General features: G+C 39.3%; 4 protein-coding genes across 4 annotated transcripts; all 4 read left to right on the top strand.

Moving 5' to 3' along the window:
• The first annotated feature begins 249 nt into the window (after positions 1-249).
• Positions 250-4,591, top strand: LOC138053517 (EGF-like repeat and discoidin I-like domain-containing protein 3). Its single transcript, XM_068900146.1, has 6 exons — positions 250-327; positions 2,583-2,697; positions 3,313-3,382; positions 3,468-3,569; positions 3,760-3,775; positions 4,451-4,591. The coding sequence occupies exons 1-6, from the start codon at positions 250-252 to the stop codon at positions 4,589-4,591; spliced, it is 522 nt and encodes a 173-aa protein (XP_068756247.1).
• A 3,169-nt stretch (positions 4,592-7,760) lies between these two features.
• On the top strand, positions 7,761-8,903 carry LOC138053518 (uncharacterized). The gene has a single exon (XM_068900147.1). It carries the CDS (start codon positions 7,761-7,763, stop codon positions 8,901-8,903), a length of 1,143 nt encoding a protein of 380 aa, XP_068756248.1.
• A 940-nt stretch (positions 8,904-9,843) lies between these two features.
• LOC138053519 (uncharacterized) lies at positions 9,844-10,569 on the top strand. Its single transcript, XM_068900148.1, has one exon. It carries the CDS (start codon positions 9,844-9,846, stop codon positions 10,567-10,569), a length of 726 nt encoding a protein of 241 aa, XP_068756249.1.
• Positions 10,570-10,628: 59 nt separating this feature from the next.
• On the top strand, positions 10,629-11,589 carry LOC138053520 (uncharacterized). The gene is made up of 2 exons (XM_068900149.1): positions 10,629-10,686; positions 11,081-11,589. Exons 1-2 carry the CDS (start codon positions 10,629-10,631, stop codon positions 11,587-11,589), a joined length of 567 nt encoding a protein of 188 aa, XP_068756250.1.
• The last annotated feature ends 11,244 nt before the right edge of the window (positions 11,590-22,833 follow it).

The raw sequence follows: 22,833 nt of genomic DNA on the forward strand, positions 1-22,833 counted from the left end.
ACTGCAGATGGTTTAGAAAAAAGGAAATAACAACGGGAATTCAGGGTTTTTTTGTTTGTTTTTTGTTTTCGATTGAACAGTTTTAATCAATTAAGATGACGTGTTTGTAGATTGAGTGATAAATATTTTATCACCTCTGGTAATATAGACATGAACCAAATAAATTTCCCTTCGATGACAATCTTTTCAGTTCTGTAACCTATAACAATTCTACTTTTTCATAAAGGCTGTGAAAACGGAAGGCGCATGATGCATCCGAGGGTAACAATCATCTCTATTGGTTTTGCATTTGCTACATTTGTTGAACTGACTCAGGTTCAAGCACAGGTCAGTTCTGCCATTTTTGGGATACTTCAACGTTATGCTTGACTGTATCGAGCAGTCTAAGATATCAGGGACAATTGCATTTTTAATTAAGAAACAAAATTGTTTCTCAAAGATCATGAACTACGTGCAATGAAATGAAAAATCTAGTGGATCCAGTCCGGCAAATAGATAAGGCACAATCTATGTTCTTATTTTAAAGAGAAAACCCAAGGTAAAAATGAAAAAAGTTGTAGTGTTTTTTTTTTTTTTTTTTTTTAATAAACTATGGTCTATTGTGTCGTACGTACTTTACTCTGCCCCCGTGCATGACCATGGCTCCTCGTATCCTGTACTTTCCAATACGATATGAGTTTAGATTTAAAACTACTCAGAATTGGGCTGTCTCTTACATCAAGGGGAAACATATTCTACAATTTAGGTGAGAAAACTGCAATAACATTGCATAGTTTACGTCTTAAGTTTGGACGATGGTACCTCAAGTAGATTCTTAGCAGAAGACTCAAACAACGAGCAAACAATATCTACTTCATAATTTATTGTTTGTAAAAAGGTGCAGAACCGTGCAGAGTTTTATATGCGAGTAACAATAACTTGAAAATGAAAGGTTACCGAACTGGTATCCCGGTGTGACTCGGCAGAACCTTCTTATATGCAACACGGAGGTGATAAGATCAAACTTTCTTTTGCACAGCACGAGACGAGTTGCACAGTCAAGATCTTTTTTTTTTTTTTCAACCTTTTTTTTTTCTTTCTTTTTTTGTTTTTACATTAATAGATCCAAACAAAAGAATATCAACAGCCTGAGCTTCATTATGGAGATTTCAGGGCATTCTTAAACCAATAACTAAATGCCTCCAGTAGTCTGGCCAACTTGACGGTGCGGGGGTGCATCGAGTGCGGCTTTGCGTGTCTTGAAAATAGCAAGTGTACGTCGTTCAATTTAGCCAAGTTTTCAGGCATAGAATCCAAACGATACGCTTGTCATCTCCTGTCACAAGACCAACACAAGAATCCAAAACTTTATATCCCGAGTCAGCAATTCGATCATTATGTTCTAATGGTAAGTTTGCTCTGATGGCTTAATTACAAATTGATTAGGTAGCAAAGCTAGTTCCAGTCAAGAAAACTTAACAGAACCTGTATTTACATCCAGTGGAATTGTAAACATGCAGGTTTTGGGGACCCATAGCGGGAAAGAGCTAAAACAAACCTAACGACGTCAAAAAACGTGACTGGCTGGAAAAATCCACGGTTTGTCAGTGGTGGTCTGTGTTGGTGCTGGATTTGAACCGACCATTTATATTGAACTGAATCTCAAACTTTTGGCCTCGCCACCATCTCCCAATGGCGTGTTGCAGAACTTTTGTTCTACATTCGCTCTAGATTTTCGAGTCCTCCTGGATAAAATATCTATCAATTTTAATGGTTGGACAATATGTGAAACCAAATGTCCATGGACTCTTGGTTAAAAGAGACGTGAACACGCCTTGTCAGCCGGCACCACAGGGTACAGAGGAGTTTTCGGTCGGTCTGCGGTACATGTAAATAAAAATAGCTTAAACCGTGCAAGAGGAGTTCCAAAGAAGAGACATGATCTGGGGATATAGAAGGATATGGAAGCAATCATTATTGCACAAGGTAAACACATTTTGGTATTAACGAGGTGAAAACTCATCTGCACCCTGTGTCGGCACAAGCTGAAAATTTCGTTTCTGCGTGTGGTGCACAGAATACTGACAGGTGAGGATCTAAAAATAGCGAAAAAAAATTACCCATTGTGGAAGATCAGCACGATGTTCGTTAGTCGCTAAGTTCAGTTTAAAGTTAGTTATTGGGAAGAAAGCTCTTTCACTTAAGCAGTCCTCAAGAGGGAGAGAAGAATTAATATACGTTTTCTTCAATTTGCCGGCTAATAAAATCATTGAGACAAACAGATGTATATATTTTCTTTAATATTTTTACGTGAAAAAAGTTTCCGCAATTGCTAGCACGTCAGTCATTTGTCGACCAATAACGTTGATGTAGGCTGGACTAATAAGGCACCGCAAGAAATGTACAGGATACAATAACAACAGAGTCAAATATTTGCCTGTCAGGAGTCGTAAATTCTTCAAAGACTTCAAATGACACTTGCCCCTAGGCCTACGGGCTCGCGCAGTTTGGTTAGGCGTTTAAAAATGTTTTCCAAATTGCCATCCAAATATTGTTATTATCTATACGAACTGTTTAATTTCCTTCGTCCTAATTCATTTTAGAGCCCATGTGAAAGCTCTCCGTGCCATGCTGGTGGAATATGTCGCCCGCTTTACAATGAAAATGATTATGAATGTGACTGCCCAGACGACACCTCAGGGAAATACTGTCAACCTGGTAAGCTCAGTTAAAGAAGACATTCTGCTAACTATGACAGCATGACATAGCTTTTCCTTTAATAAAGCGTAAGAAGACGAAATTGTTTCAAGTGATTTTTATTATCATATTAAACACCACTGTAAAAGCCCCCTTAAGGGGAGCCAATTAAAGGAACACAGAAAATTACAACATCACAAAACACATTCCACTGGCGGGATGTAGATCAGGTCGGCTATTTAAAACTTGAATGCATTCGAGAGGCAACTGGTCTTAGGGAAATTGTTGGTGCCAAGCGCAATTTACTCACTTCTACCACTACCACTTCCATCACTACAAGTACCTGTACCAGTATCAGTACCACTACCACTAACACTACCACTACCACTACTACCACTACCACCGTCACTACTACTTCTACTACCACCACCACCACCACCACCACCACTACTACTACTACTACTACTACTACTACTGCTGCTACTACTACTACTACTACTACTACTACTACTACTACTACTACTACTACTACTACTACTACTACTACTACTACCGTTACTACCGTTACTGCTACTGTTGCTAGTACTATAGTAACTACTCTTATTGTTGCATGAAAATGTTTTCTCTTTTTTGAAGTTGCATGTAAGCGGGTAGGAGTGCCTGATAGAGACTTGGTACCAGACTCTACAATGGTGGCAAGCTCAGTGTATGATGCCGTACTTTGGCCGATTCAATGAAACCGGGGGGGGGGGAGGGGAAGCACGCTGGTGTCCAAGGACTACAACCAACAGGAGCGATTATCTTCAAATTGATTTGGGATCAGTGGGTTCTGTTTGTGCAATCGCAACACAAGGAACAATGTCGCCATTTTATTCCACCAGCTACAAACTGCAGTACTACCTGGAAATTCTACTAAGTCGACAATAGTGAGAAGGTACGTGAGTACGTTCTTCTAAATTGTGAAAATGCGGTTATAGCAGAATTCTAGTCAAATGAGCTGTTACTTCTAGCTGCAAACAAAAGACCTAAGACTCGTTTATGTACTAAAGTATTAATTTATCTTCCACATTTTTTCCGGGCAAGATATGACAGGAGACCGGTGCGAACTTGCTTTCCATGGTTACGGAACAGTACCTAGTGCATGCTATAGAAAATGACAATAAAAAAAAAAAAAAAAAAGAACAAAACAACAAAAACAGAAGAAAACGTAAAAAGTGTGTCCAGAAATGCCCATAGTTAGATGCACGTGGCGGATTTCAGTAAAAGTCACGAAGTTCAACAGCACACGTGTCTCAAATTTGTTGAGACACAAAGCAAAGGCTTGGAATTAACGGGACACTTCATGTTGGATGCCAAAATTGGGCGTGCGTGTAATTAGGTGCATGTCTGGACAGAAAAGATGGCTTTCATCACTTCCGGAATATGTAGGTTTGAATTCGGTTTTTGATTGTTATAGACCGTATTCATAAATGGCGCAAAGTAATCATACTTTTGTCTTTATGCTAATCATAATCACTAGATTCGTTAGCAGGAACATAATTCAAAAGAACTTTTGTTCCAAAGTGAGGATTATTAGCACAAAGACAAGAGAAAAATAATTTCTTAGTCGCCATTCATGAATACGGTCTATATGTTTTCGGCTGCAAATGAGCATACTGCAAGATAATTATGAATTTTGAAGGGAAAAAAACGAAACACCTATCATATATCCAGCATAACTCTTAATGGATGATTAAAGCTATAGATAGATATTTTGTATTTTTGTTTTCCTTAGGTGTTTCCTGGAAATACAGCTCAAAGTAATATTGTCCAGAATTCACTCAGTATTGCCATCAAAGCCAGATATGTTCGCTTTTATCCCGTAACATTCCACTACTGGCCTTGTCTGAGGGTTGAGATATTTGTGCAAGAATAGTGCGTTCACTCGGATTTCTGTGGCATTTTGTATAGATCTGGGTGCTTGGTGCACAACATTGCGTCATCTAGTCTGACAACGTAGCCTTTAAATTTACAAAAGGATTTGGAAAAAAAAAACTAACCTTGAGCAACAAGGACCGGGGAGTGTATTGCAATATATTTCCTAATCCCATATTAACCGAGAGAGTATGCCTTTCTTTTGTGTGACTACAGGAGATCTAACACGCCCTTTATTAATGGTAATGGTAATGGCTTGATATACAGTACATACCACAGTCTCATACTGGTTTACAGTTCCTTCTCGGAGGTGAGATGGGACGTCATCGAGTAAAGGTTCCTCTGGCATCCTCCATCAGTCCATAATTATTTGATCTCACCTACCCACACAGCCCACGCAAGCAGATCACAATAACGGGGGTCTAGATATTCCGCTAATCTTCACGAACAGTGTGTGTTTTTTCAAAGTCCCACAGTGTTGATTAGCATGAGAAGATGTGAGTTGGGGCTTTAGGTGTTTACTCGTTGTCATAGAGAGCTTGAAAGTCTAACCATTTGCAGATGAAATTAAAAAGAAAGCGCTTTCTACTCAGCCATTTTCGGGACCATTAGTGTTGGGTTTCCTGCACGAAAGCCCGATTCTTAACCACATGAGCCACTGGTCGTCGATCGGTGTATAAAATTAAAGAACAGGAAACAAACCAAAATTTATGAACTGTTTTCGGGATTTTCCGGGGTTAAAATGTCTATAAAAATCGACGTTTCGATTAGTTTTAATGGTCTTCTTCAGGTTTTTAACAACCTGCAGAAGACCAGTAAAACTGATCGAAACGTCGATTTTTATAGACATTTTAACCTCGGAAAATCACGAAAACAGTTCATAAATTTTGATTTTAGAAATATGAGAGGTGAAACTTTCAGAGATGCGATTAGGAAACAAACCATCTGCAAAAATTAAGCAAGCCTGCATTCCTGGTTTACCCACGTATCCCACGTCTGCCTGAATGAGTGGGAAACGTTCCAAATTGAACTACACAAACTGCTCTTATTTTAAAGCAAATAACGTGGTATACAGGTTAGGCAGAAAGGGATCGCGTAGTACAAAGGAAAATCCACTCATTAATTGGCAAGAGAGTATTTAGAGAGAGTAAAATACACCAAACGAACTTGACCATGGACCGTTTTGACTCCAATTAAGCGTTTGATATGGTCCTATAGCCGTGGATTCTAGAGCATTAGAAGTCATCTTTGGAGAAGCAGGTAACATGCAGGCTGTATGGGATAACAGCTTAAATCATTGGGAGCTAACTCATGGATAGGTATCAACCTAATAGCCCTACAAATCTGATGATGCTGTCTTCATTAATGGCGATGATAAATGTAGGAAGTGTATCGAAGTCAATTCAATCGTTTATCTAAGTAAACTTAATGTGTATAAATTAAAGTGCAGTTAGAGTTTTTCTCCAGTCTTGTTCTTCTCATATAGGCTATGTTTCTGTTATACTGTAGATTCATTCTAGCACTCTTCTAGTTTAATAGATTTATCAAGTTTGGCACTGGGCCTCATCAGTGCAGTGCTGATGCCTAGGATGGAGGTTAATCTCATAAAGCCACCCCAATATATATGATAACAATGTTATCATTGGAGATTTTTTCATACTGGGATGCACCATAACCCAGAATAAAGCATGAACGTGAGGAGACACCCCCTTGCTGGAATTCAACTCAAAAGAAAACGTTAACTATTTCCTCAATAGGCATTGCATCACTATTCAAAATATTATCAGCAAGAAACAGAAATAGACCAGTTATCCTACAGTTGTAGTGCAACACTTCAAATGTCATTACCATGTTCAGTCCTATCAGGTTCTTGTAATATCAAAGGAATCCATTTCGCCGATGGCCCTTCCTCTATTTCACACATATCATCAACATCATTATTATTTGTATCATTATTATTATTATGGCATTTACTGTCTGTTATTTATTCACAACAAGGAGCTTGTTTGTACTATCTCTGACCGGTTAGAACCATTTGATGAATTCAGACCATTCTGCATTTTCAGTTATTGTTAAAAAAATTCCAGCCAATTTTGTTGAATTTCTATGCCTTCATTTTGGAATAATTCATTTGTTTTGATTAGACTAACCCTGAATAAAAATAAACCAAAACAGTCGCCTCTGCCACAAACATCTAAATAATGGTTCATTCCGTGTTGAGCTAATCTTCATAATAACAACAACTCGTTTTAGGGACCTGGGTTTAATTCTAAATCACAGGACATCAAATTATCTTCGTAACACAAGAAAATAACCTCTGTGCTTTGTTATTTATTCCGAGCTTTGTAGAAAATGTTGGACATTTTGGGGAGCCATGTTACTGCTGGGCTTCGCGTTTCCCAGCTGGGTTCCCTGCATGGACATTTTAGTTTCGGGCATGCGCATAGGTGGCCTTTAATGTAAAACCACGAGGGCCACCGAGTTTTTACCTGAATTCTGAGTTCACTAAGGTTAATCGGTTTTCACGCTTCGTACGGCGATTAAGTTGACTTTTGTAAAGGCCCATCGGTGTAACTGGAATTGCGAGTTTGTCTCACGGTGCCTCGTGCCGAAATAAACGTTGAAATTTGCGGCTAGTTTACATTTGCATCTACAGTAAAAACACGACCTCAAGCATGGTTTGTCGATGGATGTGTGGTTTACAAGGATAAATACGGTCCGCTTGGTTTATCTATGCAACTGTCACGGTTAATTACGGGCATGGAAAGCGAAAACATGGAATCTACAATGGCTTATGGTGAGGAAGGAATTTTGAAAGGTTATCGCTCGCGTTCGTTCGAAATTGATAAATAGCCAAATCTAAGGTTGCAGCACTAGAAGTTGAGGCAGCTTTTCTGAAGGAAAAACAGGCATTGAAAATGACCGAGGAACAAATGCAGCTTAGGAAAAGTCTAGCTAAGGCAAAGGAAGATAGAAAAGAGCAGTCCACATCGTGTTCCTTATGCCAAAGGCCTCACAACTTAAACGATTGCGAACAGTTTTTAAAGAAAAATCTAACTGAATGCATATGACGGGAGTTTGTAGTGGAGAAGAAACTGTGCTTTGGTTGCTTTAGTGATCAGCACATTTCCAAAAACTGTAAAGAGCGGCAGACATGTAAGACTAGCAAAATGCAACACCTCACATCGCTACACGACTACGATTGGGCGAAGAAGACCTGTTACAACAGTGCTAATCAATCTGGAGCTGAACCTCGTGTTAGCAGCAACCGTAGTGCCATCTGTAACGTCACGGATGCTGGAGATGTACCTATCAACATGGGCATATTACCAGTTTATTTGTTTCACAAGAGTGATCCAGCAAAGAAGGTAAAGGTTTATGCGCTGCTAGACAACGCTAGTGGTGGGACATTTGTGAGTGAGAAGTCGATGAAGGCACTTGGCATTGAGGGAAATGACACTGACCTTATCCTTACTACGATTCACGGAACAAGCAGTGTTACCGTAAAGGCCGTTGAAGGATTGGTGGTAGCCAACATCAAAGAAGAGGACGTGACCTTGGACCTACCTAGAACGTTTACGCGACATGTGATTCCAGCAGACCGCAATGAAATACCTCGACCTGACGTAATTTGCAAGATGTCTCATTTGAAGAAAATCATTGCAGAGATATCCCCCTATATGGCGGACATCGAAGTGGGTCTGGTCATTGGATTGAATTGCGCAAGTGCCCTACGTCCAAGAGAAATCGTTTACGGTCCCCTCTGTAATCAGCAGCAGAGTAGCCGGATTACATGCAACCGAATTGATCTTAGCCCTAAAGATGCTCTAATCACCCCTCGGGGATATGTAGTCACACAGAGAAAGGTGAAGGAGCGGATAACTCCACAAGCAGTTAGTCAGATGTTCGAGTTGGACTTCTTTGAACGAGAAAAGGGGACAGCAATGTCACGTGAAGACATCAAGTTTTGCGAAACGGTCGAGAGTAACATCGTTCATCTTGAGGACCTGCATTACGAGATACCCCTCCCATTTAAGCATCAGAACAATCAGCTCCCTAACAACCATGCACAAGCCGAGAAGCGTTTGATTGGCCGAAAAAAGCGTCTGAAGGCCGATGCCAGATATTACACGGATTATTGCAGTTTTATGGCTGATATCATCTCCAAAGGATACGCTCGCAAGGTGGATGACAAGCTCGAAGATGAAGTTGGAAGAAACTGGTACCTTCCTCATCATGGGATTTATCACCTGCAGAAATCGAAAGTACGGGTGGTGTTTGTTGTTCGGCCACATTTGAAGGACACTCCTTGAATGACAAACTTCTTCAGGGACCAGATCTTACAAGTAATCTGCTCGGTGTCCTTACCAGATTTCGCCAAGAGAAGTACGCCTTTATGGCGGACATCGAGAAGATGTTCTTTCAAGCAGGTGTTAGAAAGGAAGATCAAAGTTTCCTCAGATTTTTGCGGTGGCCAAATGGAGACTTGGAGCAGAAAGACGAAGAGTATTGTATGACTGTGCACCTTTTCGGTGCAGTATCATCCCCTGCATGTGCCAACTACGCACTTCAGCGTACAGCAGACGACAATGAAGACAACTATGGAACTGAGGTAGCCAACACCGTTAGAAGGAACTTCTATGTGGATGATGTTCTAAAATCTGCAAGCACCGAAGACAAAGCTATATCGATCTAGTGAAGGACGTCAAGCCAGTTTGCAGGGTTGGAAGATTCAACTTGTAGGGAACACAGAACGCATCATTAACTCAATTCCTGACGAGCACAGAGCGGAGAATGTGAAAAACCTCACACTTGGCCAAGATAAGTTGCCCATTGAGAGAGCACTAGGAGTCATTTGGTGCATCGAATCAGATACGTTCAAACTTCAGGATTGAACTTAAGGATAAGCCTTTCACACGTAGAGGCATTCTTTCGACGATTAGCTCTATCTACGACCCCTTAGGTTTTGCTCTGGTAGTACTTGTTGGAAAGAGGATATTACAAGACATCTGTCATTATAACAGCTGCGATGAACCCGTTGACGATGTAACCAAAAACAGATGGGAAAAATGGCAAAATGAACTTTGCTTATTGGAAAGTTTAAAGGTGCCAAGAAGTTTCAAGCCCGCGGAGTTTGGAAGAATTGTGTCAGCACAGTTCCACTGTATGTGCGATGCTTCGACGTGTGGGTATGGGCAGTGCTCATATTTGAGACTCGAAGAAGAGAGCAGGTAAGTACATTTATCGTTTGTTATGGGGAAGGCCTGCGTAACACTGAAGAAGATAGTCAGTATCCCAATATTGGAATTGGCCGCTGCCACGATTTCTGTCAATATTGGTGACAAGTTAAAATATGAATTGGAGTATGATGACATTAAAGACTACTACTGGACGGACAGTAAAGTCGTTTTAGGCTTTATAAGTAATGAATCGCGTCGTTTTCATACCTACGTAGCCAACAGAGTTCAGCTTATCCATGAGCACACTATCCCTTCACAATGGCACTATGTGGAAACCGCCTTGAATACCGCTGACGAAGGGTCAAGAGGTATGTCGCCCAAGGACTTCGTGGAAAAATCAGAATGGATCGGGGGTCCTGACTTCCTGAAAGAACCTGTAGAGAGCTGGCTGAAGGAAGAATCGTATGACAACCACGTGGATTCATATTCCCCTGAAGTCAAAAACGTCAAGGTTAACATTAGTGCAGTGAAAGAGAGCAGTGATATTCTCAAGAGACTTCGACGATTCTCCGGTTGGTTTAAATTGAAGATGGCTGAAGCGCTTTGCCTGAAATACAAGAGACGTCTTAGAGATAGAGTTCTGGCCAAGAGGAAAGTGTCCAGCGGTTTGGCATCTGATGAGGAACCTGCTGGACGTAAGGATGTCAATTCTACACCAGTCAACGTAGCTGACTTAAAAGAAGCAGACATGGAGATCATAAAGCACGTACAAAGAAATGAATTCCCGTCAGAAATTTAAAGGCATCCAAGAGAAAGTCGTCTACGGTAGTCGTAAGTCAGACAAGAGAAAAGAAAGCCATGATTAAGAAGACAAGTTCTCTCTGCATGTTGGCGGATCCAGTTCTAGACAGTGATGGTATTATGAGAGTTGGCGGAAGAATACGGAAGGCTAATCTGCGACGCACTCTAAAGATCCCTGTGATCCTACCAAAGTCAAACCACATTAGTTCACTGATTATCAGACACGTTGATAAAAAAACACATCATAGTGGAAGAGGGATAACTTTGAATGAGCTTTGTTCCTGCGGCTATTGGATTGTTAGCGGAAATGCGATGATCAGGCAGTTTATTTCTAAATGTGTAATGTCGTCACCTTCGAGAGAGACAAGGAGACTAGAAAATGGCAGATTTGCCAAAGTCGCGCATAGAGCCAGCGCCACCTTTTTGTGGGGTCGACTTCTTCGACCCTTGACACGTCCAACGAGGAAGATCTGTCGTGAAGAGATACGGAGCCTTGTTTAATTGCTTAGCGAGAAAGGCAGTACACGCAGAGCTGGCGGATTCTTTGGAAACGGATTCGTTTATAGATGCGCTGAGACGTTTCATCTGTAGACGGGGATCAGTCAGGGAAATTCTGTGTGACAGAGGAACGAATTCCATTGGGGCAGAAGCAGAACTCAAGAAAGCTATTGAAGAAATGGATGACCAGGAGATCAAAGCAGAACTCCTTAAGGAGAGCATTTATTGGATTAAGAACCCTGCATCTGCTAGCAATTTTGGTAGTGTCTGGGAAAGACAAATCAGTTCAATCAGAAATGTCATGAATGGTCTCATCAGAGAGCACGGTAGTCGTCTGGATGAAGATTCGTTGAGGACCTTCCTTTGCGAAGCCGAATACACGATCAACAACAGACCTCTGACAGTGGAGACCATCAGCGACCCACATTCGGCACCACCATTATCACCAAGTATGCTGCTTACAGGAAAGACAAGACTTGTGCTGCCCCCGCCTGGAGAATTCAAGAGAGAAGAACTGTAGTGTAGAGAGATGTGGCGGCGTACACAACATATGGCTCAAGAATTCTGGTCAAGATGGAGCAAGAAATATCCGCAGCAGTTGCAAGCAAGAAACAAAAGGATTCGACCACGAAAAAAATTTTCAGGTCGGAGATGTTGTGTTGTTGAAAGAAAACCAGTCCCCTAGAAACAGATGGCCCATGGCTAAAGTGGTGGCAACCTACCCCGATGATCAAGGTCAAGTACGGTCGGTGACAGTGATGGCAAATAATCGATCCAAGCTGGAAAGACCCGTTAACAAGCTTGTGCTGCTCGTAAGAGACCGGGATTCCCCGAAAAGGTGCCTGAGGAGCTAGAACTTTGTTAAGAAAGAGAATTACAGTGAAAGAGACTTTGAGTGTTTTTACTAAACGTGAAACATTGACATTGTGTTCGCTAAAGATTGAGTTCCCTTTTGTAGAAAATGTTGGACATTTTGGGGAGCCATGTTACTGCTGGGCTTCGCGTTTCCCAGCTGGGTTCCCTGCACGGACATTATAGTTTCGGGCATGCACATAGGTGGCTTTTAATGTAAAACCACGAGGGCCACCGAGTCTTTACCTGAATTCTGAGTTCACTAAGGTTAATCGGTTTTCACGGTTCGTACGGCGGTTAAGTTGACTTTTATGAAGGGCCATCAGTGTAACTGGAATTGCGAGTTTGTCTCACGGTGCCTCGTGCCCAAATAAACGTTGAAATTTACGGCTAGTTTACATTTGCATCTACACCACAATTTGAATAACATAACAAACACACAACTGGTGATTTCTTATCATTATGGCTTAGAACTTCTGATAGGGAAAAAAACAGACACCGGTATCACACATATGAATGTTTGACTCAATTTTGAAGGCTGTTTGCGATTTGATACAGCACAGGTTACCTACATGGTACATTTGTTTGACGATCAAAGAGATATAACCTTCGATGAAATGCCTAAAGATCTTTAACTGTTAAGAAATGTATATTAAGAGACATAATTTCTTATGCACGATCTAACATTCTTTCCAGCAGCCTTAGTCTTATCATACAGTCTTACTAGTTTCCTCGGCGGAACTCTCGAAATTTCGAAGAACTAAGCTCAAGTCATTCTGTTGGAAACATTTGCAACATGCCTTCCTCTTCTCACCAACGACCAATGTCTAATTCCCCGTAAAAGCTTCCTCACTATTATTACTTTGGCTGTGGATCAAACCCCAGAACCAACGTCAATGGCAGATCGAATCTCAGCAAAGAGTTTGCGTACGCTAAGTTAGCCTCATTATTCTTCGGCTCATCCGGAAAATCTGCCGTAGGTTTCACGAAGAGCAGAATTATTAATTTAAGACACTTTCACAAATAAACTAAAACTAATTTTCGAAGGGAACGTACAAATTTAAGAGCAAAAGTAGCTTAAGCTTAAAAAAGGTTTTTAAAAGCACTCGCCGTATAATTTGTCGATGAAGAATGAAGCGATAACGATGCACAACCCGAATACACCCTACTTACGAACTTTGAACTACCGGCCACGATAGCGGTACTGTATTAAAGCAAATCCATCACTCTCGGTTCCCCCAACCTCACTTTTCGCCATAAAAACGTCGGTAAAAAGCCGATGTGTAAAAACTTCTCTGCACCCCATCATACTCCAGTGTACTGGCACCATTCGTTTTCTTCTTTTCCAAACATCACACGATTATTCATTTTGCTAACAGGAACGGTTTAACGCTCTTTTCCCCTATCACGATATTCGATATGCGCTCATCCACTCGTAAAAAATGGCAAACGGCAAATATTCAAAAGCTGGGACAAGACAAAATCTAACGAAGAATAATCCAAGGACATTTGCTATCACAAATTTCATTAGTGACAGCTCAGGTGAATTAAGGCCTGGGCCTAGTCTTATTTCATACAAATAAGTGAGGGGGTGGTCTAACCCTTGATCCATTTTATATACCACGAAGAAACTTTGGGACATCGTTAGTGGCAAAATGACGTGAAACCTTAACTGCTACATAAGATGATATATCATCACGTGGCATGTCAAAGTTATTTTTACCACAGAAATCTCAGCTAAACGGCAACACTTTTTAGCAATTTCTGGTAGCTGGATTTACCTTTATGATGTTACCACTGTTAGGTACTTCATTTCTGTGCTTGAACATTTCAAGATAATTTTAAATAATGTCCAAAAAGAGAAATCACTTTCCAAAGGGGACTGGGCACTAGTACAAAATTGCCTTATATTTCCAAGATTAAAGACTTATTTAACAAACACCAAGCACAGTTTGTTTTCCTTTACCATTTTGACTTATCTGATAGAAGCGAAGTGAAATAAATTTTAGTATATACTATTGCCGTTTTTAATTTTGAGTGTTGTGGCCGTAACAAGTCACGTGACCTCACTTGTATACGTCATCCACATCAATATAAAATTTTTGTGACGTTATTAGTCTGCAAAAGTCCTAGGTTGTTATTACTAAACCGTTAGAAGTTAGACCACCCTCTTACATTTTTGTGCAATAATTTGGGGCCAGGTTGGGGTCCATGCCTTAATTTACGTGACAGGTCTTATGCCTCGATTTCTCAGTTTCGGAAAGGCCGGCGAAGGATATCACTTGTTTGTGCTCAACCACCTGTAGCTACTCTTATTGGATTTATTGATCTTCCATGGTGAGCTCAAAGTCCAGCTAACCTTTAGTCCAACTGGTATGAATCTTATGTCAAGATATTGGGATGCAATTTCGTGTAGAAAATAAAGGTATGCTATCCTAATACTACATACAGGAAAAAGACGTGTAGAAATATAAGCAGTTGCACATGTAAGATCATTGATGTAAATGACGAGAAAAGAGGCTTGCCAGTTCAAAAGGATGACGATTGTAAGTACTGCACAACTAAGAGTTCGATGAAATAAACTGGACAGGAGAACATTGTGTGGAGAACATTTCTCACTTTTAGTCCTCAGTAAACACAAACGTAACATAAGTAAAAGTACCAACTGAAGCACACATAAATTTGACAACATTTTTTGAATGCTCACCTGCCCAACTTCATTGGTGTGATTTAAAAAAGAAGATAATTTGTTGAGTCCTTGGAGGAATGTTAAGTCTATGAGAGAGTCTTGCAATCTAAAAAGAAGGCTATTATAACATTACTGTACAGAACAGATCATATGCGAGATGCATAATGAAATGACTGTGTTCTGGGAAATTAAACAGCAAGTGATTTTCTGAAATACTAAATCATACAGCAAGATTGCTGATACGAAATTTAAATGAAATACCATATTTGTATTCATAATGTGTTCCTTTATATTTGGGTAAATAAACTGTAAGTAAACCGTAAGTATATAATGGTCACTTTTCTTTTAACGTTTTTTTTACTTTATAATATTAGCGGAGCTGCGCGCTCGCGGAGCACCATTATTAAGAAAATATAGTAACCCATTGATGCGAGAAAACTTGGTTTTATAGCCAGGACGTCATCAACCGTCCGTACATAGGTACGTACATAGGTACGCCCGTCCGTAGTCCACCCGTCCATGTATGCCAATGTGACCAGTATCGCGCTAGTTTACAGCATACATCTTTGATATTGGACATCCATCTTTTCATCAATGACACCTGTCAAAACAAGGTATCCGCTGACCAGTACGACGCGACCATATTGCGGGCTCAAGCTTGGAGCTCACCGAGGTCAGCTGTGTTTTTTTTTTTTTAAGTTGACCGCTGACCAGGTACTGGGTTTCGATTGGATTGCAGGCTCAACCCAGGTTAACTCAACTGAACATAAGCGAGGCTTCATTTTTTGCGTGCTTTCTCTGGCTCGATGCGGCTACAAGGCCATGCTATTTCTTGCTCAGGTGGAAAACGGTTTGGAAGATGTTTTTTTTTCTGCATTTTTCGCTGGTTTCAATCCAGATTGACATATCATGATATCTGTGGCCAACACTGGCGGCTACACAGTTATTCAAGTCTATCATCGGCGGGATGTTAACTTAAAGCTGAGTGTTTATTTTTAATTTGCTGAGAGCTGCTTTTTTCTCTGTATTTGAAATTTTCACATATCTTTAGAAGCTCTCATAAGGTTACATGATTCCTGGAGGACCTATGTCTAGAACAGAAGCGAAAGGAGAGCGAAAGAGAATGATAACAACAAAAGAGAATACCAGTACCAGTACCAGTACCAGTACCAGTATTTTTTTTTTTTTGTATTTTATTTATTTTTATTGTTTACGTTTAGTAATAACAAAACAAATGACTACATTAGGACAACACTAAGCTACAACACACACACGCACAAACTACATTAAGGCTACCTAAGCTGATAACAAAAAACTGAGAATATTAAGTTAACACGTTTCGACGAAGCCGCGAGGGTTGTGAACACTTCTGCAATACGTTATTGCCCGGTTGTCTACAATACTTGCCCCACTTTTGAAGATGAAAAGCCAAACTCTTTCCACTTTTTGAAATAGCAGTCTCCAACTCATAAACAGCTTTAATTCTGGAAGTACATACGAGAAAGAGAGAGAGAGATGGTACGAGAGCGTTGATTCTACAATAATATACGTACTGCTTAGCAATAAGCAGGACGTGATTAAAAAACAAGAAATCGTCTTTGCGCTCCCAACTACCAAAAATTATATCCGCCTTAGTAAGTAAATTTACTTTAACACCAAGATCATTAAGCCAGTCCGAGAGATCCTTCCAGAACGAGAGAACATAGGGGCAGGAAGTAAACAAGTGCTCTGGAGATTCGTTCGCATCTTCACAAAAGAAACACTCAGATGATAGTTTTATACCAACCTTTTTCAAATAGACATTCGTTACTAAATATCTATTTAATATTTTCTACTAAAATTGTCGAGTCTTTGAATCCATTGCAACAGAGAAAGGAAGGCTATAGATCTTCTTCCAATCTAAAACGACATTAGCATATTCTGCCTCGTATTTCGATTGAGCTGTCGGTTGTTTAATAACGCTAGAGCGAAGTTCTTTGTACACGGCCTTAGAAACCACTTTGCTAAGCGCTACATTTTGACCATTCAAACAAAGTTGAGTATGGTTCTCTGAACCAAAAGGCTCTAGATTGACATACTGATATATCTGTAAAGACTGACGATACTTTGTTGGCAAAGCATCGCACAATGCAATTAATTGGAAGGCGTCGAGAGGTGATATATCTAATTTCCAAAAATCACACCAGGGTGCCAATCCATTTTTTTCCGAGCGCTAAATCACCTAATGAAATTATCCCTTTATCAACAAGTCTACGATTATAAACAGACTTACCATCAACACAAATATGCTTATTATTCCAAATAATAACTTCGGACAGTGTTTCTTGCGAAATATCGTAACTATTCATCCTACTCGCAACTGAACATTGCGCAAAGCAGCTAAGAAATTCTTCTTAGAACCTCGGAAGCTTCACTCGCAATTTCTTCACATCAAAATTGCAGCTTAAAATGAAATTACCTCCAACCGATTTCAAATAATACGATAGAATGGTCTTCCAGCTGCTAGGCTCATTACTCGCGAATTTCTTACAGCATAGTATTCTCTGAGTCTGAATCATAGATTCCAAGTGTGGAGCTTTAAGACCGCCATCCTCAATGTCATTGATAAGCGTTAGACGTTTAACTTTATCTTTACCCTTCCAAATAAAATCGAAAATTAATTTATTTGCCTCAGATATAATCTCTTTGTTAAGGCTTATCGTACCAGCACGATACATAAATATTGGAACTATAAATGTCTTAACGATCTGAATTCTGCCTATAACGGTTAGGTCTCTCCACTTCCATATCTTTAATTTTGTTTGATGGAGTCGAAGTATACCCCTAGGATTTTCAAGGCTTTCTTGACTTTGATATTATGCAATTCATAATCATCACTTACTGCAGGATCTTGATTACCCAAAAACATTGTTTCCGATTTCTCAAATTTAATCTTGAGACCTGAAAGCAGACCGAATTCTTTTACAAGCTTAAGAAAATTAACTAGAGAGCAATCGTTCCGCAAAAAAGCTGTCAAGTGATCAGCAAAGAGTCCCATTTTGATTTCCTCAATATTAACATCGATTCCTCGAATACTTTTGTCACTACGGAGATTGATTGCTAATATTTTCATACAAATAATGAACAGATATGCCGAGAGGGGGTCCCCTTGTCGCACACCTCTCTGCACTTGAAATTGTCCGGTAGAAAAACCATTATTTAAAACACAGCTCGGAATTGTATTACAGAATGTATATACCCACTGTTTAAAGGATGGGCCAAAATTAAAAACAGAGAGGGCCTCAAAAATAAAGTTCCCGCTTACTGAATCAAAAGCCTTTTGAAAGTCAATAGCAATAATTTTTCCGTTAATCTTGTAGGTCTCAGTATATTCCAAAATATCCTCAATCGCTCTCACTGTATCAAACACAGTCCTTCCCTTAACATACGCGCTTTGATTATGATGTATAATTTGGGGTAATACAGTCTCTAGTCTTCTTGCAATTGCCTTGGAACCAATTTTGACACCCACATTAATCAATGATATTGGCCTCCAATTAGAAATATTTCTTTTGTCCTTGTCTTTCTTTTCTAGTAAAGTTATAGTTGCTTGTTTTTGAGAATTAGACAGCTGCCCATATTCGTACGCACTGTTAAGGCAGCCGAAAACAAGGTCTCCGACCACATCTCAAAAAGCTCTGTAGAACTCAACTGTGAGTCCATCGTTTCCAGGCGATTTATTACAGTCAAAAAGATGAAGAACACGAAAGCATTCCGCATTTGTCAGTCTTCTCTCACATATTGAGGCATCATCATATGAGAGTATGGGTATGTTCTGATTCTTTAAAAAGGAGTCATAAACAATCGCTGATCGGATTAGCTCCTCCTCCTTATACAGATCGGCGTAAAAGCGTTCTATCTCTTTCATCACTCGTTTTGGATCAGAGATTAAATAACCATCTTTACTAAATATTTTTCTAACCGAACTCTTGCTCTTTTTATGACATTCGAGACTGAGAAAAAAATTATTACACTTCTTGCCTTTTTCATACCACGTAGCTCTGGAGCGAATGATAGCGCCGTGAGAAAGGTATTCGTAGATAGAATTGTATTCACATTTTAGCATCTCTAGTTTCTCGATGTTTTCGGAAGTGGGACCAGTACTGCAATCATCTTCACATTGCTTCAGTAAAGTTTCAATCTGAGATAATTTCTCCCTTCCTTCGCGAGCCCTTTCCTTGCTGTATTTTATTGTCACCTGTCTAACTCTGTACTTAATTAAATCCCATAAAACTCTTTTATCGGTGACATCCTTGAATTCGTTCAACCAGACCGGAATACTCTGACTTATTAGATTCACATAGTTAGTATCGTTAGTGAGGCTACTATTGATTTTCGAGTATGATGGGCCATGATTCTGTTTCTCTATAGTACTAAAATGAAGAACAATTGCCGAATGATCAGAATTTATAGAAGGAATAATGTCTGCATCTTCAACGTCATCTTGACAGGCGTCACTAATCAGCCAGAAGTGTAACCTTCTTTGAATGAACGGCTTTCGTTGTCTCCAAGGAAAACGTTTTAGGTCTGGTTTCTCACTCTCCATATATCTATCACGTCATAATCAAGGCACATATCCTGAATACACTTGACTGAGTCTTTTTTAGCCGGACTACCGCCCGAACAGTCAAAAGTAACGTTAAAGTCCAGTACCAGTATGCCTCATCTGCTATTTTGGGAGCTCAACCCTCGTTAAGGGAGAGAGCTTCATGGATTTTTGTTTGTCAACGCTAATATTGGTTCTCTGCTCTTTCGTTTTAAGGTTATATTGAAACATTTGAAAAAAGTCGATTTAAAAATACCACTCTTAATCATCAGTCCCATTTCACTCTCCACTGACAAAGAATGTCTTTAGTAAGAGAATCCTTGGAATATGCCTCATCTGCTATTTGGGAGCTCTAAATTTTTCATTCCAAAGAAGTAACTAAAGCGACTTACTTGTGCTTGCATCTGAGTTAGCTCATCCAAAGAGGGAAACCCAAGGCTAACGAACAAGATTATTGTCGTCAGATGCATATTTCTCATTTAAACCTTAAGTTTCCTTTAACTTAGTGACTTCATTTTACCAACAACACTGATACGTGACAGTGCAAATTTCGCGTTGAAAATTCTAGCTAGTTGTTCCTGCTTCATTCTGAATGATAACAATGGTGATCAAATATCAACAAGCCGATGGCTAAAGTTGTCATATATATTTACAGCCATAAAACTGCTGACTCAAAGATTAATATTTTATAACAAGTTTCTATTTTTTAATTTAATTTTATTTTTAATTCCTGAATAATTAATTTTGGATGATTACGGTGTAAGATTTATCCCTGTGAACAAGGAGGTCAGATAAAAAGTTAAGAAATATTGAAATGTGACACAGTCAACTGATTGGAAAATTCGATCGTCTTTCACCTTACGTCACCAAATTAATCCCAGAATTTTTCAGAAGAAAAAAATTGTGGTCCAAAGACGTCAACAGGTGCCTAATTCTGGAGGAACCTATAACGTATTATAAATTTTCACTTCTATTAATTAAAGCAAAACGAGACATGAACTATTTTGTCATACCTGGGCAAGTGGGTTTGAACATTAAACAATTTGAAAACAACAGGAAACCTAAGTTTACTTAATAGGGAAATGCTTGAATGGAAGTCATCTTGAAATTTTTAAATTCATGCGAAGCAACTTTAATTTGTTACAATAGTTGAAAACCTTTGCATTTGGTATTTTATTTATTTTCTAAAATTCAAATGAATTGGCTTCTTGACAAGAAACAGTTAATTTTCTGCTGTCATAGACTGAGATGTGATATGGTTGCTGGCCGAGATTTCTCCTTTTCCTTCATTTTCCTCTTCCTACAGTAAACCTCTGCAAGCAGGAAAAGTTAATATCATTATGATAAGATGTTTATTCTCATTATATCAATGCAGGTTATACACAGAATCGATAAAAAAGGAGAGAAACGGGGCAGAAAAATGTAGAACTAACACCATGCCCTAATGTTTACAAAAATATCAAATTGTGGAAACGTGGAAACAATAATACTTGCATGAATAACTTAAGACCTAAGACAATAAATACATTATATTTAAAAATCTAATTGAAGTATGTGTGTGTATACTTCTAATTGAAGTTTTATTTACTTATCCTGGAGCGAGTGTATTCATTGTGGCCATGCCAAGATAAACGACAGTCGTTGACTAAACCAAGGTATGTTACATGAAAGGTATGTTACATCTAAGGGTTGACCAGCTAAAGTTAAAAGTATTATGTATTTCGTTTTATCCAGGTTTAATGTCAATTTGTTTGCACATAACTAGTTATATGTATTGGGAAGTTCAGTATTAATCTAATGCAGTGAGCTATCAAGGTCTCTACCACGGATAGTTAATAAAGTGTCATCAGCAAAAAGACGTGTAGAAATATCAGCAGTTGCACATGTAAGATCATTAATGTAAATGACGAGAAAAGAGTCGGAACAAGAATAGATCCCTGCGGCACACGCAAAAGGAAAGTTTCAATATCCAAGAAATCACTATTAAAGTTGACCCTTTGCCCCCTATGGTGAAGCCAAATCATGCCAACACTTTGGACCGGTGCATTGTTTTTTTCAAAGAAAGAGAAAGGTTGAGTTTTGTAAGGTCATCTTAGCGTATATATGTAGATATGTCTTAGGAAAACTACTTTTTTGTCAAAATTAACCTTCACAACCTCGGATTTAAGAGTCCGTAGTAATTATATAACTAACAAGATTTCATGTTAACCAGAGAACCAGAATTAGGCCTTCTGCAATCTTTTTGTCCAAAAAAAAAATGTTTTGATTTGCCCACCTACTTATTCCACGCATGTCTGCCTGGCAATAAGACCCTCTCCAGATTGGACGTCGCATGGTCAAACTTATAGTGAATGACCCTGAAATGGCTGCATCACCAAGCAACTACGGAGCAATAAAAATCTGCACAAAAATGGACTGCAGGGTGTCTCAAACGTGCCATACATTAACAAGGCTCTCCGGATACCAAAGACCAGCCATATACTGCACGGAAAGCCCCCAGAAGGAATTGAGAAATAGAGGTTAAACAAACTTTGCCATGGGTTAGTTAGACTTTTGGGCATTTGCTATTGTCCTACATCCTAGAATGCTTGGGTATACTTGCACTAACAGATAACTTGAGGGCCTGTATTGCCTAAGAGCATGAAAAACTGGCAAACTACAGATGGACAAACGCAAGGATGAGTTAAAATCAAAAGAATAACTATGTAAGAAAATACCCTATCACAATTTTTATTGGTGGCAGTGCTCCCCTGAGAAATGCAGCAGTAGGGAGGGTATCAGTTTGTTGATATGATAAAGATCAACCACTTTCCTATAACGGATAAATTAAATTTGTATGACAGGATCAAATTTGAGCTAAAATCTCTTGCCTAACCCGTATGATCAGATCAGTAAGTGAAGGTATCGGGATATAATTCGGTGCGAAATAAAGGTATGTTGGTATGTACCCACTTTCTTGATGACAGCAAAATAGAGGGAAACGTTTCATGGTGGTTAAGCCTAAAAGTACTGTAGTTTCGGATCATAGAGGCTAACGAGCTGCTTCATGGCCATAAGGTGACAAAGAAAGAAAAAATTACAATAAAAAACTTGAGGTTGTTCAGAAACGTTGCTTGGTCTAAACTTAAAGGGAACCTCCACGAAAACAAGAAAATAACTTTTGACTAAAGGACGGACATCAATGTTTACAATCAAAATTGTTTGATATTTTTTCATCGAAAGTGTTTGTATCCGAAATAAATAAATAAATAAATAAATTTCAGAATGGCTTGATTTAGTTTTGAAATCTCCCTGGTGCTGCCATCGTGAATAATTGTGAGTCGTTATGGTTCCCCTATTGTTACTTAACAAAAGATCTTTAAGTCATGATCAAAACAATAGAGCAACGGTAAACACATTATCATTTAAGATGGTGGTCCCCAGGAAATTTGAAACCACTCTTTTTGAAAAAAATAAAATGTCAGACAAATTTCATTGCAAACATTATTTTCAAGTAAAGCTCTGATCCTCGCAGTAGTTAATTTTAGCAATTGCATAGACTCGGAGAAGCCTGAGAAATGCAGGACTTCAATGTGGTTTGAACTGGTGACCTCGCGATACCGGTGCGACGCTCCAACCAACTGAGCTCTGACGCCACT

Source organism: Montipora capricornis, chromosome 6 (assembly GCF_036669925.1).
Source record: "Montipora capricornis isolate CH-2021 chromosome 6, ASM3666992v2, whole genome shotgun sequence".
NCBI lineage: Eukaryota > Metazoa > Cnidaria > Anthozoa > Scleractinia > Acroporidae > Montipora > Montipora capricornis.